This window comes from Canis lupus, chromosome 36 (genome assembly GCF_011100685.1).
Source record: "Canis lupus familiaris isolate Mischka breed German Shepherd chromosome 36, alternate assembly UU_Cfam_GSD_1.0, whole genome shotgun sequence".
NCBI lineage: Eukaryota > Metazoa > Chordata > Mammalia > Carnivora > Canidae > Canis > Canis lupus.
The window spans coordinates 17410416-17424654 of NC_049257.1; the positions used below are offsets into that span (position 1 = coordinate 17410416).

General features: G+C 40.1%; 1 protein-coding gene across 6 annotated transcripts in view; it reads left to right on the forward strand.

The window, feature by feature from the left end:
• Positions 1-14239, forward strand: part of RAPGEF4 (Rap guanine nucleotide exchange factor 4) — a 282834-nt gene that overhangs the window by 60468 nt on the left and 208127 nt on the right. For 3 of the 6 annotated variants that reach the window (XM_038584850.1, XM_038584851.1, XM_038584852.1), the window contains exon 4: positions 5015-5161. In XM_038584850.1, the coding sequence (XP_038440778.1) occupies positions 5015-5161 (147 nt within the window). Of the gene's footprint in view, positions 1-5014; positions 5162-11623; positions 11745-11832; positions 11994-14239 lie in introns of those variants that run through there. The other 3 variants (XM_038584859.1, XM_038584854.1, XM_038584855.1) reach the window with 3 other exon arrangements.

Sequence of the window (14239 nt, forward strand, 5' to 3'; positions counted from 1 at the left end):
GGTGTGCTGAGAAACAGGCCTGGCCACAGGAGGGTGCTGGAGAGGCACTGGGGCCCAGGGAGGGTTGTCAGAACCAGGCGGTTGGCCATTTTGAAAAGAATTAAGATACCTGGCAGGTTACCAAGGAAGAGATGCAGACAGAAACTCAGTTTCCCCAGCTGAGGCAGAAGCTCTGTTAGAGCTCCTGTTCTGTTAGAACTGGGTCACAGGATCAGAGTGGGAAAAATCGATGATAGTTTACATTTCTTCTAATGAGAAGGAGGTTTGGTGTCCCAGTCTGGCATGGATTTGATCTACTAGGTGAGGGTCAAGTGGACCCCAGTATTGGAATTGGAAGGCCAGAGGGGGAGCAGTGCTGTTTTCTCTTTTCCTGGAGACTTGGACTTAATATATGGAGATAAATAAATATAAATAATTATATATATTGACTGGAGAAAACGAAAATCTGTGTGGGCTTAAATATTACTTTGATCGATTTTCCTACTGAGTCTTAGCAAGCAGTACTTAAATTTTATATGATAATTGAAGAGGTATACGAAGAAGTAGTTAAACTGACTAGTTCTAGTCTTAACTCTTCCACTTTGAAGCCACGCTCCTGGACAAATTCCTGAACATCTCTGGGGCCTGATTTTCCTCAGCCTATGAAATAGCAATGATGTTGTAGGATTGTTTTAATATTATCATCAATAAGAATATCCACAATTTATTATGCATTCCTTTGGAGTCAAGCTGTATGTGAGACAATTGAAATGCATTATCTCATTTAACTGTTGTGAGGAATAAATAAGGCATCGCAGTCAAGACACCTGGCCCAGTGCAGGGCACATGGTACTCTACTCACACACATGGAGATCCACATGCATGCTGACTTGCCATAGGATATATAGTGTTAAGAGTAAGTGGGTAATTGTTTTAGAGGATAGGAGAAGGAGGATCGGGTTGGCTGATAGGCAAGGGAGAGTTGTGTCAGATGGGAGGAAGAAAGCAGATGACAAGTCAGTGACATGCCATAGTCACTCTTTTTAAGTGTCCATCACCCTCTTATATAATAGAACTGGCCACAGAGACCCAGCATGCTTTACTAACACAAGGAAGTCCTTCCATGGGTAACCCAATGGATATCACACTTACTGTGTGTCCGCTGCAAAGCAATTAAGTGATAATCTGATGTCTGTCCCTATGACAGAAGTCCCTTTGAGAATGCAAGTTCAGCCTAGCACCTCCCCAAAGGTCTCAGTGCAATTTAGGATTCACACAGCCGTGTCTGGCTAGCCCACTCTCTTGTTTTGGGTTTCCCTAGAAGCTGACTTAGAGATAGGATTTAGTTGCAAGTGGTTTTCTTGAAGATGACCCCAGGAGGCCTTGTAAGGGAGTGGGCAAGTGAGACAAGGAAGGAAGGACAGCCAATAAAGCACGTTAATTGGATTTCAACTGGGCTCACTCTTTTCAGGCAACCATCTAAGAAACCATGTAGGGTTAGGAAGCTGGGGTATTTATCTTCCTACTCTCATGCCTCTTTCATGGAAGTTGGCCCTTACAGGCATTGACTGCGCAGTACTCTGTTCTCAGGTGGGGCAATGCCAATACCCGAGGAAGGAAGCCACATGTGTATATGGCAACTGTCCATAAAGCTACCATGACTTTGGGGGTGGGGTGAGGTCTAAAGTGGGAGGAAGGAGTCTGGTAGGACTCCAGCAGCATCTGTTAAATTTACCTTCCTGTGTTGAAGACATTCAAGGTTTTACTTTTTAATTTTTTAAAAGATTTTATTTACTTGAGAATGAGAGAGCACAAGCAGAGGGAGCAGCAGAGGGAGAGGGAGAAGCAGACTCTCCTGAGGAGCGAGGAGCCTGACACTGGGCTTGATCCCAGGACCCTGGGATCATGACCCGAACCGAAGGCAGACACTTAATTGACTGAGCCACCCAGGTACTCCAAGGTTTTAAATCTACATTTCATATTTGAAAAATCCTAAATTGCCATCTTATCACAAAGTGAAACATTTCTTTGCTGTTGTTAATGTTTTATATTCCCTGAGTAGGTGCTGACCAGTTTCTTCTGCTTCTGTGTCACTGTAAATATTTTCCTGAGGTGGCCTTTCTGCACATTCATCTGCGAATGAGCAGAAAATAAAACAGTTTGAATAGTCTCTATTAAATAAGTATGGAGACATGAGCAGATCTCCAGAGTATGTGTAAACCTTAAAGAAACAGTAATACTACATTTAGAAATGGACACTTTGGCCCCAGGCAAAGGCGTATGTTACACCTACGTGCATGGGTCCAGACTTGGAATTCTGACCATAGGGACCTGGTTAGATGTTAGGTGGATCAAAGTAAGAGTGCTTCCACCACAATAACTCAAATTTATCCTGCTTTCCAGTGTACATACTGAGCAACCTATCTTGGTTCTGCTAAAAGAGAGAACACTGGAATGCAAATTTCTCTTTTTGGTAATTCTCTTCTTAGCATATCACAACGCCCTGCCTGGGATTCAAAAAAATAGCACTGATGGACCATAAAGGTAGTGATAAATCTTTAGATTAGTACATTTGTCCTAAAAATACTGAGTCTGTAGAAAGTTAAGTTTGAACCTAGAAGTAATACTCCTTTCAGGCGAGGGTTTCCAGTCCTAATTTCAAGATCCTATCTTGTGTTTGTGATTCCTCCTCCTTCATCTTAAGAGGATCACCTGGGTGCTGGGTGGCTCAGTGGGTTGAATGTCTGCCTTCAGCTCAGGTCATGATCTCAGGGTCCTGGGATCAAGTCCCACATCAGGTTCCCTGCTCAGGAGGGAGCCTGCTTCTTCCTCTCCCTTGGTTCCTCCCCCTGTCTGTGCTCTCTCTCTCTGGCTCAAATAAATAAAGAAAATCTTAAAAAAACAAGCAAACAAAAACTTAAGAGGATCACGTATGAAGGAGGAAATGTGGGAAGGACAGCTCCCACACTCAGTTCTGGTGGGAAAGCAAGGGATACTGGAAATGAGCCGAGACACTCCATCAAAGGGCCGAGGCTGGGCGTGTCTCCTTGCAAAGGTCCTGACGTGTGACCTGCACTGGCAGCTATGTAGATGTGTAATGCACAGGTAATGTTAAACTCTCCAGGGGAGAGCCAAGAATACTTTCAATCTTTTGTCCATCACAAGAGCTGTCACTAGCAAAAAGCCAGGCTCATATGATTTTCACAGCCTACATCTTTCTTTGTATACCTTTCAGGGACAAACTACATAGTCAGAGATAAGAGGGGAGAGAGGACAGAGTTTAATCCACAAAAAAATCTACCACTAGATCACAAATAACAGATCATCTTAGTTCTTTTGCATTATACTTTGCAGATAACATTAGATATTTAAACTCTGTGGACGGTGGCAGGACTAACATTAATGGGCCATCCTTGTCAAGTTTTAAAATAGAATTTTACACTAGAAAGTACAAATTAGGTAAAAGAATCCTTTCTGAAGGATCCAGATAAGAAAGTAGGCAAGTGGGATTTTCAAAGGAACCTGATATTCTAGAGAATTTATGGAAGTATGTGATTTATCATAATCCCTTCTGTGCTTTTACTAGAATTTGAAAATTACTCAGAGGTACCGGACTCGCTGAATATTGATAGTACAGTTCTGGGGAAATATCTGACTTCTCTGACTGAATTTGTTTACAGCTGCCTCTCTGGAAAATTTATTAGCAAGCTCTCCTTACATTTCCTCCCAATCTTTCATTCTTTTCTGAGATAGTATTGATTTTATTTTCCTGAACACAATTTTATATGGTAATATCTGGGCAGAAGCAATTTGCTATGGTTCAAGGAACTGGATTCTTATGGGCATTTGTCTTAGTAATGTGATTACGGAGTCACTAACTTGATCTTAATAACATTTGCCTATTATCGTGTATTAGATGCATGAAAGGAAAACTGTGCTTTCTAACTCAGGACTACCCTTGTGTATCTCCTTTAGTTGATAATGCCCTGCAAAATTAATGTCCAGGTGACTTGGAGGGGTTATTTGTATTATTTGAAACTAGTTAGGATTAAATGTGAATATCATCACCAATGTTGCATGCAGATTGGAAATTACCTTTCTTAGTATACCATAAGAAACTTTTAAATCATTGATTCATGGCATTTTATGAACAAGCCACACTGTACTTTATCTGAAGATGTTTTTACTCTGTTGTGGCTGCAGGAGGCAGCACAATACAAAAAGCTTGGAATTGACAGTCCAAGAGCCCTGATTAGAGTCTGACTGCATTACTTACTGTTTGTGTGAACTAGGGCCATGTTAATCAGGTGCCTCGACCCTCAGGTTTCCTCATCTCTTCAAAGCAGGCTGACAGCACAGCATCCCAATTTCCCGTTACCTATTGAAATATTGTAACTGCATCCTCTCACTAAAACCTCTTTGTTTTCAAAAGATTCCCCCCTTTTCTCTTAAAACAGTGAATTATCCTCTAAAAAGATAATCCTGTCCACAAAAAGACTTGAACAAGGTTACTGCTAGCAGCTTTATTCATAATATCTCTAAACTGGGATCAGCCCAAATGTTCACCAACAGGACAACAGATAAGCAAATTGTAGCATATCAACACAATGGAAAATTACTTGTCAGTAAAAGGAGAAAAAAATTACTGATCCATGCAACAATGTGGATGAATCTTACAGATGTGTTGAGCAAAAGAAGCCAGACACCAAAGAGGGCGTACTGTCTGACTCCTTTTACATGAAGTTTTGAAACCAGCCAAACCCTTTATGGTGAAAGAAACCAGAATACTCATTACCTCAGAAGGAAGGGTCTTGACTGGGAAATACCGAGGGGAATTTTGGGGTGATAGGAAATGCTGTATGTCTTGATTTTGTTGGTGATGAGACAGATGTATAGATTATCAAAACTGGTTGAACTGTGCAATTAAATCAACTGCTTTATTTAGTATAAAGTATACTTAAATTCAAAGAAAAGACAACTCACCCATATCGGTTAAATGTTTAATTTTCTAATGACCAAGTTTTGGGATTCTCAGGATGCAGTGACCATCTGTACTCTGGGAATTGGGACGGCCTTTGGAGAGTCCATTCTGGACAACACACCCCGCCATGCGACCATCGTTACCAGAGAGAGCAGTGAACTGCTCCGCATCGAGCAGAAGGACTTCAAGGCTCTATGGGAGGTGAGCCCCAAGGCTTCTTTGTCAATTAATGTAGTTGCAGAAAAGAAAGGGAACTGCCACATGGATAATGGCATTACAGTCAAGCCTTAATGTGTTCTGTTCTGAGCCAGTAGATGGAATTTAATTTTCAAAACTTGTTTTTGAAATGAGTGAGTGAAAAAGCCATTTTGACACAAGACATCCCCCCCCCTTTGTTTTTAATTTAGTGCTTGCTCAATTTTCTGTAGTTTGACATACCTTATAATTATTTCTTGAATGACCATAGAGTGTTTTATGTATTTCCTCCCTCCTATTCCACAGATGTATTCTTAACCAGAGAACAAAATACTTTGACATTTTCTTTTGCATTTTAAAAATCATCGTTGACATGTTCCCTGGTAAAGTGGAATGAATGGGGTTAACATCTGCTTCATTTAAATGCTTTAAAAATGATGGGCCTAGTAATAAGGTATGGGAAATGAGGGACATAAAGATGTCTGGTTACTTGCCAACTTCAAAATGCATAGGTGGCACAGCAGTGGATGGATGCAACCAGTGCTGGTGGCTTTTGCATTTACCACTGCTTACCAGTACCCCTTAGGGTAATGTACTCATTTACAAGAAGTAGGGGGAATAAATCATCTTATATGCAGTAATGGCAAGTGGAGCACTTAGAAAGGCCCGGCTAAGCCTTGCATCTTTTACGCTCATTCCTTTTCAGTTCTGCAAGCTTCTGATTTTAACCTGTGGTTGTTCCTTATCTTTGTCCTTGGCTCAGTATGTCCAAGTGTCAACCCATCGAGCTGGCAGGCTTTGCAACTTGTCCCGGTGTGGCTAAGATTTTAAACTTGATCTAAAAAGAATTTTGTGTAATCAAATAGTTTCCTCCAGAGCCAAACAAATGACAGATGCATTAAGAGAGCAAACCTGCAGGTGAATGAGTGATGCTTTGCCTTAAAAGTCCTGCAAAGCCTTGGAAGGCCTTGGTGGTGAAACCTGTTACTTTTATTCTTGGCAGTAGTGAATAAATTGCGGGGTTGCTTGTTTGAAATGTTCCTCTTAGAAAATATTAAAGAGCTCCAACTGCTCTGTAAAGTTCAGAGACAAAAGCTAGTTTTAGGGAGGCAAAGCTAACGTAGGTTTGCATGAGGTATGTGTGGAAAGGTTTCCTGTCAATTAAAAGGGACCAAGCTTGAGGCAAATAAGTCTTTTTTTCCCCCCCAGATCTTTCATGTTTAAAAGGTAAACTGAAAAAGTCTTTTCCAAAAAAGAAAATTTGGAAAACTGGTTTAAGAACAGAAATGATTTCCACCTGTGATGTATGTCATTATCACTGCTTTTGTCTGTTCTGACTTTTTCAAGTTGCCTGTGGAGGATATTTAAGATTTTATTTTAATTAAGAGCCCACAGTACTGTGAGGGAAGTTCCTGAGAAGTTGCTACCTGTGAGCATTTTAAAAACATTTATCATTAGAAAAATTGTCAAACATACAGGAAATCCAAAAGGATAATACATTGAACACCCAAACATCCCCATTTAGTTTGGCAGTTGCTAGCAGTTGGCCATGTTGCTTCATCTTTTTTTTTTTTTTTTTTTTTTTTTGCTGAACCACTTTAATGTAAATGACATACATTATGACATTTTATCATTAGTATTCAGCATAATCTCCAAAAAATGATAATACCCTGCTACATACCCCCATAATACCATTATTTCATTACAAAACTAAAGATAATATCCTAATATCTAGGGCAGCCCCAGTGGCTCAGAGGTTTAGCGCCGCCTATCAGCCCAGGGCCTGAACCTGGAGACCCGGAATCAAGTCCCACTTCAGGCTCCCTGTGTGGATCCTGAACTCTGCCTGTGTCTCCAGCTCTCTCTCTATCTCTGTGTCTCTCATGAATAAATAAATAAAATCTTTAAAAAAAATATCCTAATATCTAATACCCAGTCCACAGTTCAAATTTCCCCATAAATACCAATAAATAAATAAATATTTATTCAATAAATCTTTTGTTTTTGTTTTACTTCAAACCGGTTCAAATAAAGAACACATACTACATTTAGTTGTTATATCTCTGTCTGTCTCTCTCTCCCTTTCCCTTCCTCTCTCCCTCCTTTCCTCTCTTCTGTCTCTCTTTTTCTCCATGGCATTGACTTGTTAAAAAGGCCAGGTCAGTTTCTCCCAAATTCAAGATTCGTTTTGATTGTTTCTCCATGGTATCCCTACCCCCAGGGTTTCCTATAAATGGAACTTAGTGCTAAAAGCTTGATGAGATCAAATCAAACACTTTTGGCAAGAAAACGTCAAAGGTGATGCTGAGTACATTGGGAGGCTTGTCATGTCTGGATGCTTTACTACGGGTGATGCATTAGTTTATTTTGATCCGGTAGTTAGATTGCGTTTGAGGACATTTTAGGGCTGTTTTCCACAGATATTTCCCTTAAAGGGAAATTACTAAATGGGGATACTGATATTCAGGGTGGTCTTTGGTATCCCAAATTTGTCATGTGATTCTGCAGCTCAGTGGGTCCAGCCCTTCATCTGTAACCTCAGAGCAGGTTTCTGATCTCCTCTGCCAGTGACTTAAGTGAGCTGAGAAGAATGGATGGAGTTTTTGTCTGCTTTCTTATTTTATAGGTGGGGGACTGGAACCTCACAGTGAGTAGGAGATTAGTCAGATACTTATTTTGTTTGCTTGTTCGTGTAACTAAGTAGAGAATGCAAACTACATGCTCAGTCAACATTTTAACAGTTGGCTAAAATGAAAATGCAAGAAACTCCATTATCTAGCAATCTGTGTTAGTCAGAACTTGATTAATGGGAGCAATTGTACATATATACACTGTGTGATAATGCTAAGAAGTTGTAAGATTCTAAATTACCTTCTAAATTAAAAAGATTGACTTAGGTTTATTCTCCTATTCGTTTTTCAACAAATATTCAGTGAGTGTCTCCTCTGTGTCACGTATGGACGTAGCAGCAAACAAGATTGGCTGAGCTCCTGCTGTCCAGGAAGGGCTTCTGTTCTACTCGGAGAATACAGGAAAAAAAACTACCAAGTCATAATATTATTTCAGAGTATATATAACTATAATGAAATAGATTTTATTTCTATTTGAATGAGTGGTCCATTGATGACATCTATAGGACTGATGTGCTATGAAGTATCTGATGTTCAGAATACCTATTCCTTGATTATATCAGATAATAGAGTTTATAACTCAGCTGTTTATTACACTAGTAAATAATACTCATTGGCAAAATTAAAATTCAAGCTTGCACTGTCAGCTGAAATCTAAGTTAGACCTGCCAGCCAAACATTAAAAGGAAAGGATTATGTAGGGAAGGATTCAGGTAGGAGCCTCCCTGAACAGTCAGGTAGTAGAAAGAAGGCAACGGAAAGGTAAGCTGGATAATGCCTCTCTTGTTGGCGAGGTAAGGAGCTCAGTGTTGGGCTATAAGTTAGGAATAGTAAAAATTAGATACCCTGAGTCTAGGGTCTCAATTTGCATGTTCATCTCATTTGACTGCTTACTTTTGAAGAATGTCACAGTAGGTCCATTTTATGTCAAGCACCCTCTTGCTTAGCTTTGTCTCCTTATTTATGCCCTGTTGTCACTTAAGGGGGCCAAAAGATAAAACACGAGGACCAGCCACCAGCATTCTGAGTTACTTCTTCTAACTCTTAAGAATTATGATCTGTCGCCACTACCAGGTAGCACAGTCTAAAAGTAGCTCTTTAATAGGCTGAGCAAATAGTCTATTTTAAATCTTACACTTGGGACTTTAATGGCAACACAAAACTAGGGAATCCTGCTTCCTTTCCTGACCTAAGGGAAATTTCATCGGCTCGCTACAGGAAGAGAACACACTCAGGGAACTACATGTGAGATTTTAAAAACCCTATTCAATTTCATCCCAGATACCTCTTGCTTTATATTGTCTATTATGTTGTAAGTTAAATTGGTAGCACCCTGTGTATTTTAAAAAGTTATTCCCATCAATGTAATCAGAAGCATTATTCGATAGCCTCTACAAATACAGCAAATAAAGTATTCCCCAAGATGTAAATGAGGAAGCAGCTTGATGTTTTTCTTTGTATCCTTTGTCTTTCCTAATGAAAACTGCTTTCTTTCCTCCTCTTCTTCCGTGTTTCAGTTGCTAATTTATGGTCAGATTTGAGAGCATTGTGTTGCTTCACCTAAAAACAAAGCCATGTTTTCTCAAGTGAGTTATGATAAATTTATTCAGAGTTGGTCAATAATACATCCCTCTTCTCACACCTCTGTGGTCTTAGAACTTAATAAAATACATGAATCAGAGTATAAAACATCTCATTTTTCAGTAAATATGGGGGATGAAGAGAGAAAGGAAGAGGAGACACGAGATAGTTCTGTTTCTGAATTTTATTCAGAAGAAAATTAATTGAAAAGTTTTGGAATGCCATGTTTAGGTTTTTTTAAAATTCTTTTTTTAAAAAAGATTTTATTTATTTGATACGGGGGCAGGGAGAGAGAAGGAGAGAAAACAAGCAGGGGGAAACACAAAGGCAGGGGGAGAAGCGGACTCCCCGCTGAGCAGGGAGCTGGATGCAGGGCTTGATCCCAGTATCTGGGATCATGACCTGAGCCAAAGGCAGATGCTTAACCAACTGAACCACCCAGGTGCGCCTACCATGTTTAGTTCTTGAGACAACCATAATTTAAACTCTTTGGCACTAGTGGCATTGCATACCCTCAGTGAAAAAGTTAAATGGCAGAGTAGTTAAGGGTAGGCTTGTGAGTTTTATGTCAGTTATTAATATTTGATCCAAGACTGTGAGCATTTATGACTGCTAGTGGCTCTTGGACTAAATAAAGAACTGATTTACTGTCCAATTTCATGAATCTTTTTTCACAGCACATATAAGATAAGGTTTCCAGTGGTTATAAATGACCACAACAAAGTTTTTTTTTTTGCTTTTCTTGTTGACTTTCTATCTAACATCATGTCTGTATGAAGATATTTTCAGCTTTACAGCATGTTTTGACATCTTTACATAGAATATTCCAAATACATGAAATTGAATGATGAGGTGAGTCTAGTGTATTCACAGAAGTAGATTCAAGAAGCACTCTCAATCAAATTCATAAAAGACACTACTGAGAGAGAGGTCATTGAACTAGTGGTCTACCACCTGTTTAGCTGTGTTTCAGTTGCATGGACATCATTTGGCCAGAAGCTTTCCTTCATTGTGAGCCATGTTTGAGCATGTTCAAAATAATAATACGTATTTATGAATAAATCATTTGAAACTTAAAGACAGCAATAAAACTACAAAGTCTAAAAATAAAAGCAATATTTTAAATTTATAGTCTGACCTATGCTGTAATAAAAGTGATTTCTTAGCTGTAATTGTTGCCCAGAAACTCTGGTATATATTGTGATTTTATTCTAACCAGGGGATCCCATGTCAGAGAACCATTGTCAGACGTAATGATTGATACAGGAGACTTTATTCCCCAAATGTATCTGTGGCCTCAGTAAATATTTTTAAGTGACCAAAAATCTATTTCATGCTTTATGAGATATAAAATTGAATGGTAAAATGAGGAAATAAGTGAATGCTGCTGTTTTAGCAAAAGAATGCAATTTGTAAGCAGGAATATTTCTAAGAGAATGAATACTTTGAAGAAATATTTTTACGACTGTCTCTATTCCCTGATTTCCAGAGAGTTTTATTTCTTGATGCTACCAGATATGTTGGCAGTTGTGGGACTGAAAAGCTTTTTAGTTATTTCCATTCACTGCCTCTTCTTGGACTATGCAGGGAGAAAAAGTCCTTTTCCATTAATAATCTTTCAAGTCACTATGAGAATAGGAAGTATTGAAATAACAGCAGCTTAGTCTTTGCTGATGCGCTTTAAAAACCTTATTAGAATAATATACTTCTCAGAGGCATCTGCTCCTGCTTGAATAGACTTGATGTTCCTGTCTGTCTTGGGCTGTCAGAAAAATTAAAGCCGAACACTTAAAGCAGAAGAACATCAGAACATAAAAATCTCAGCAGTCCCTTGGCTGGTTTTATTACTTTATTTAGTGTGCACACAATCTCAGGTTGTTTCACTTTTACTTCAATGATAGGCTTCCAAGGTGGGCTGGTATTTCAAGTAACAAGTTTAGTGGCCGTGGCCCATGAGGCAGGACTGTGTGACCCATCCTCAGACCCACACCCTCATCGCAGGACTAGCTGAAACCCAAAAGCCAAGGGACCTACTTTGTCCCAAGTCAGAAGTCTGTGCTTACTTTTGGCCACTTTGGAGCTTGTACTGTAGGGTTGCTTCCCAGGCCAGAAATTTGCATCAAAGGGCTAAGAAAAATACATCCAAAAATAAACATGAAAGTCAAGATTTCATGCCAGGAACTCCAGCCACACACATCCTGTTGGCTGGTTCTCTTGACTTTCCTCACAGTTGTGATTCTTTTAAACCAAGCGGAAGCCTGCTCTGATGACTTGGACCTTATGTCTGCGCCAGGGTCTCACTCCTCTGTCTTCGAGCTTTTCCATGGAGTGGCGAAATGATTCAAACTCAGAAAGGAAGGGAGTGAAGTTATTAGGAGGTAACTAAAATTAAATACATGTATATGTATATAGGAAGTCTTTTCCTATTGCCTTTGGTTGCCTGAGCTTTTCTGGAGAACTACCAGCATTGGTTTTCTCTGTGGACTGAGATCCTTTTAACATTAATAGATACAAATAAAGAATTATCGGCCATGAAGGTGTATTTTGCTATCCAAATAAAGGACAGATATTCCCTGGATGTCTGGGAACTTTGAGAGACAGAAAAAGAAGGACATATGCCCTATAAGGTCAGAATGGATCTTTTTTTATTCTTTAGTGGGGAAATATTATATGTCACAGTTTGTATTTGGTTTGAGGAATTATACTGTGAAACATCTCTGGCTTTTCTAATTATGTTCCACCAGACCTAAATATGTACAATAAGACTGACATAATTTGATTTCATCTTTATTTGTGGGGTGTGTGTGTGTGTGGAGGGGGGAGTGGTGACTCGTCTTTTTCTGATTGTGAAGGATATGTTTGTTTAACCTGATGATCTTAAATACGTTTCTAGATAAACATAGATAGTTGTTCATAACTAGCCAGTTACATTTATCACATTAATATTAAATATAGGTATTTATCTGGTGACATATTTGAATGGCATATATTAAAAATGAATTTTGGGCAAGGAAACAGATTGAGAGTGATGGTATTTCATCCTCTGGCCGCTCAGTGGGTATCTTGCCTGCAGCTCTCAGACTACGAATTCCTTAGTGTTTATGGGAACTCTGTTACATTATTGATGACTTGAAGTCATACCCTCTCTGTAAGCTATGATTTCAGTATTTCTCAGAAGATGATCAGGGGGTCTGAACAGATCAAGGATTGGCTGGCAGGTGCCAAGAATGCCCAGATGCTGTGGGTAGGCCTGCTGGCAGGTTGCTGTAAGCAGTAGTCATTGCTTCTTGACCGGTGCTCTTCTGGGTGTTTGTTTCAGGAGTGTGCACTGGATACTAGGATCTTGTAGAAGTTGTTGTTTCTGTTGTAGCAGAGGTTTTGAAGTGCCACCCACGCCATGCATTTGCCAGCTCACTTTTGACCCCTCACTGCCCCCCACCCCTTGTACTTTGATCTTGCAGTGGCCCTCATTACTCTCCCAGCAATCCTACCACTCTGCATGCCTGCTGAGGAGCTTCTCAACTCCATGTTAATTGATGCCCCTTTGAAAATTTCATCTTTAAGAAACTGTCACAGTCAACAAATATATACTTGGTTCCCACCAAGCAGAAATGCCAGATGTATCACATTGTCCTTCTGGTTTACAATCTAGTGGAGAAGACAGACAAGCATAAACACAAATCACCCTGATGTAAGACAAATTGGAAGGTATATCAGAAAGATACGGTGTGCTGGAGGACATTATAGGGAGAGCAGAGAGACAGTCGTTTCCATCCAGGGTATCATTTCGAGCAAAGACAAAGGAATCTGGTTCTGAATTCTTATGCGGCTAACAAGGCTGTCTTTCAACATCCCGAAAGGATTGGGGTCAGTTAACCAAATTATAGCATTTGAAGCAGACTTGTCCTGATGGACTGACCACGCAGAAGGGGCAGGGCGTCTGCACTCCTGCTCTCCCATGGTCTGCCTCCTCCTGTGTGGGGCCCCTGGGCAGCCTGCCCTCTGAGGTGTCATGTGTTGCATTTCCAAATGCCTAGCTTTGTGTTTTGTTTGTTGTTCAGTCATCATCTGGAGAAATCCGCTCTGAGGTTTAATGGGTCCCGCCGGCAAAGGCAGTTCCAGTTGGGAAAACTTTAAGAACTTGAGACTCAGAAGGAACTCGTGGTATGGACTGGGGGATATTGTTAAGCTCTTTATGTGTAGGAAGCCCTGTGGTCATGGGACTTTTCTGTTCTGTTTGGGCCAAATTCCACTCCTGTGCAGTCTCCCGGCTGCTGCGGAGAGGTTAGAGCACAGTCACTGGGGCAGGGTGTCTGACACCGAGGAAGGAGCAGCAGGAAATCCTGTCACAAAGTCAGCCTCTCCGAATTCCTGCAGGCTTGCCCATGGTTGATCTTACTAACCTCAGTGTTTTGAGCTGTCTGGCCCAAACCAATAAATGCAAGACAGACTTTCTAAAGGCTGTTGATGCGGTCAAATGGTCTGCCCTGAAATTCTGATCTATTCCTGGTTTAACCCAACTCTTCTAGGTAACTTTTTGGAAGGCTCTCTAGCTCCTGGGCCCTTATTTGTAAACATAAAGATAGCTTCACTTAGATCCTGCCTTTCCATCAGGTGTGCTCCAAGTTAAATGTTGGTTGATTATTTAACATGCCCTGTGAATTAGAAAATTTAGTCTCCCCCCCACCCCCACCTTCCTTTTTGGTTCGCAAATTCAAGAAGGCAAAGCCACAAATTATGTGAATGGAAAGTATAAAGGATAGGCAACAGTTCATACTGTATCAAATTATATCATTTGAAAGGCAAGAACTTTTTGGTATCTTTCATCATTTACAGTTGCAGTTCTTAAAACTAGTTCCACATTAGAATTACC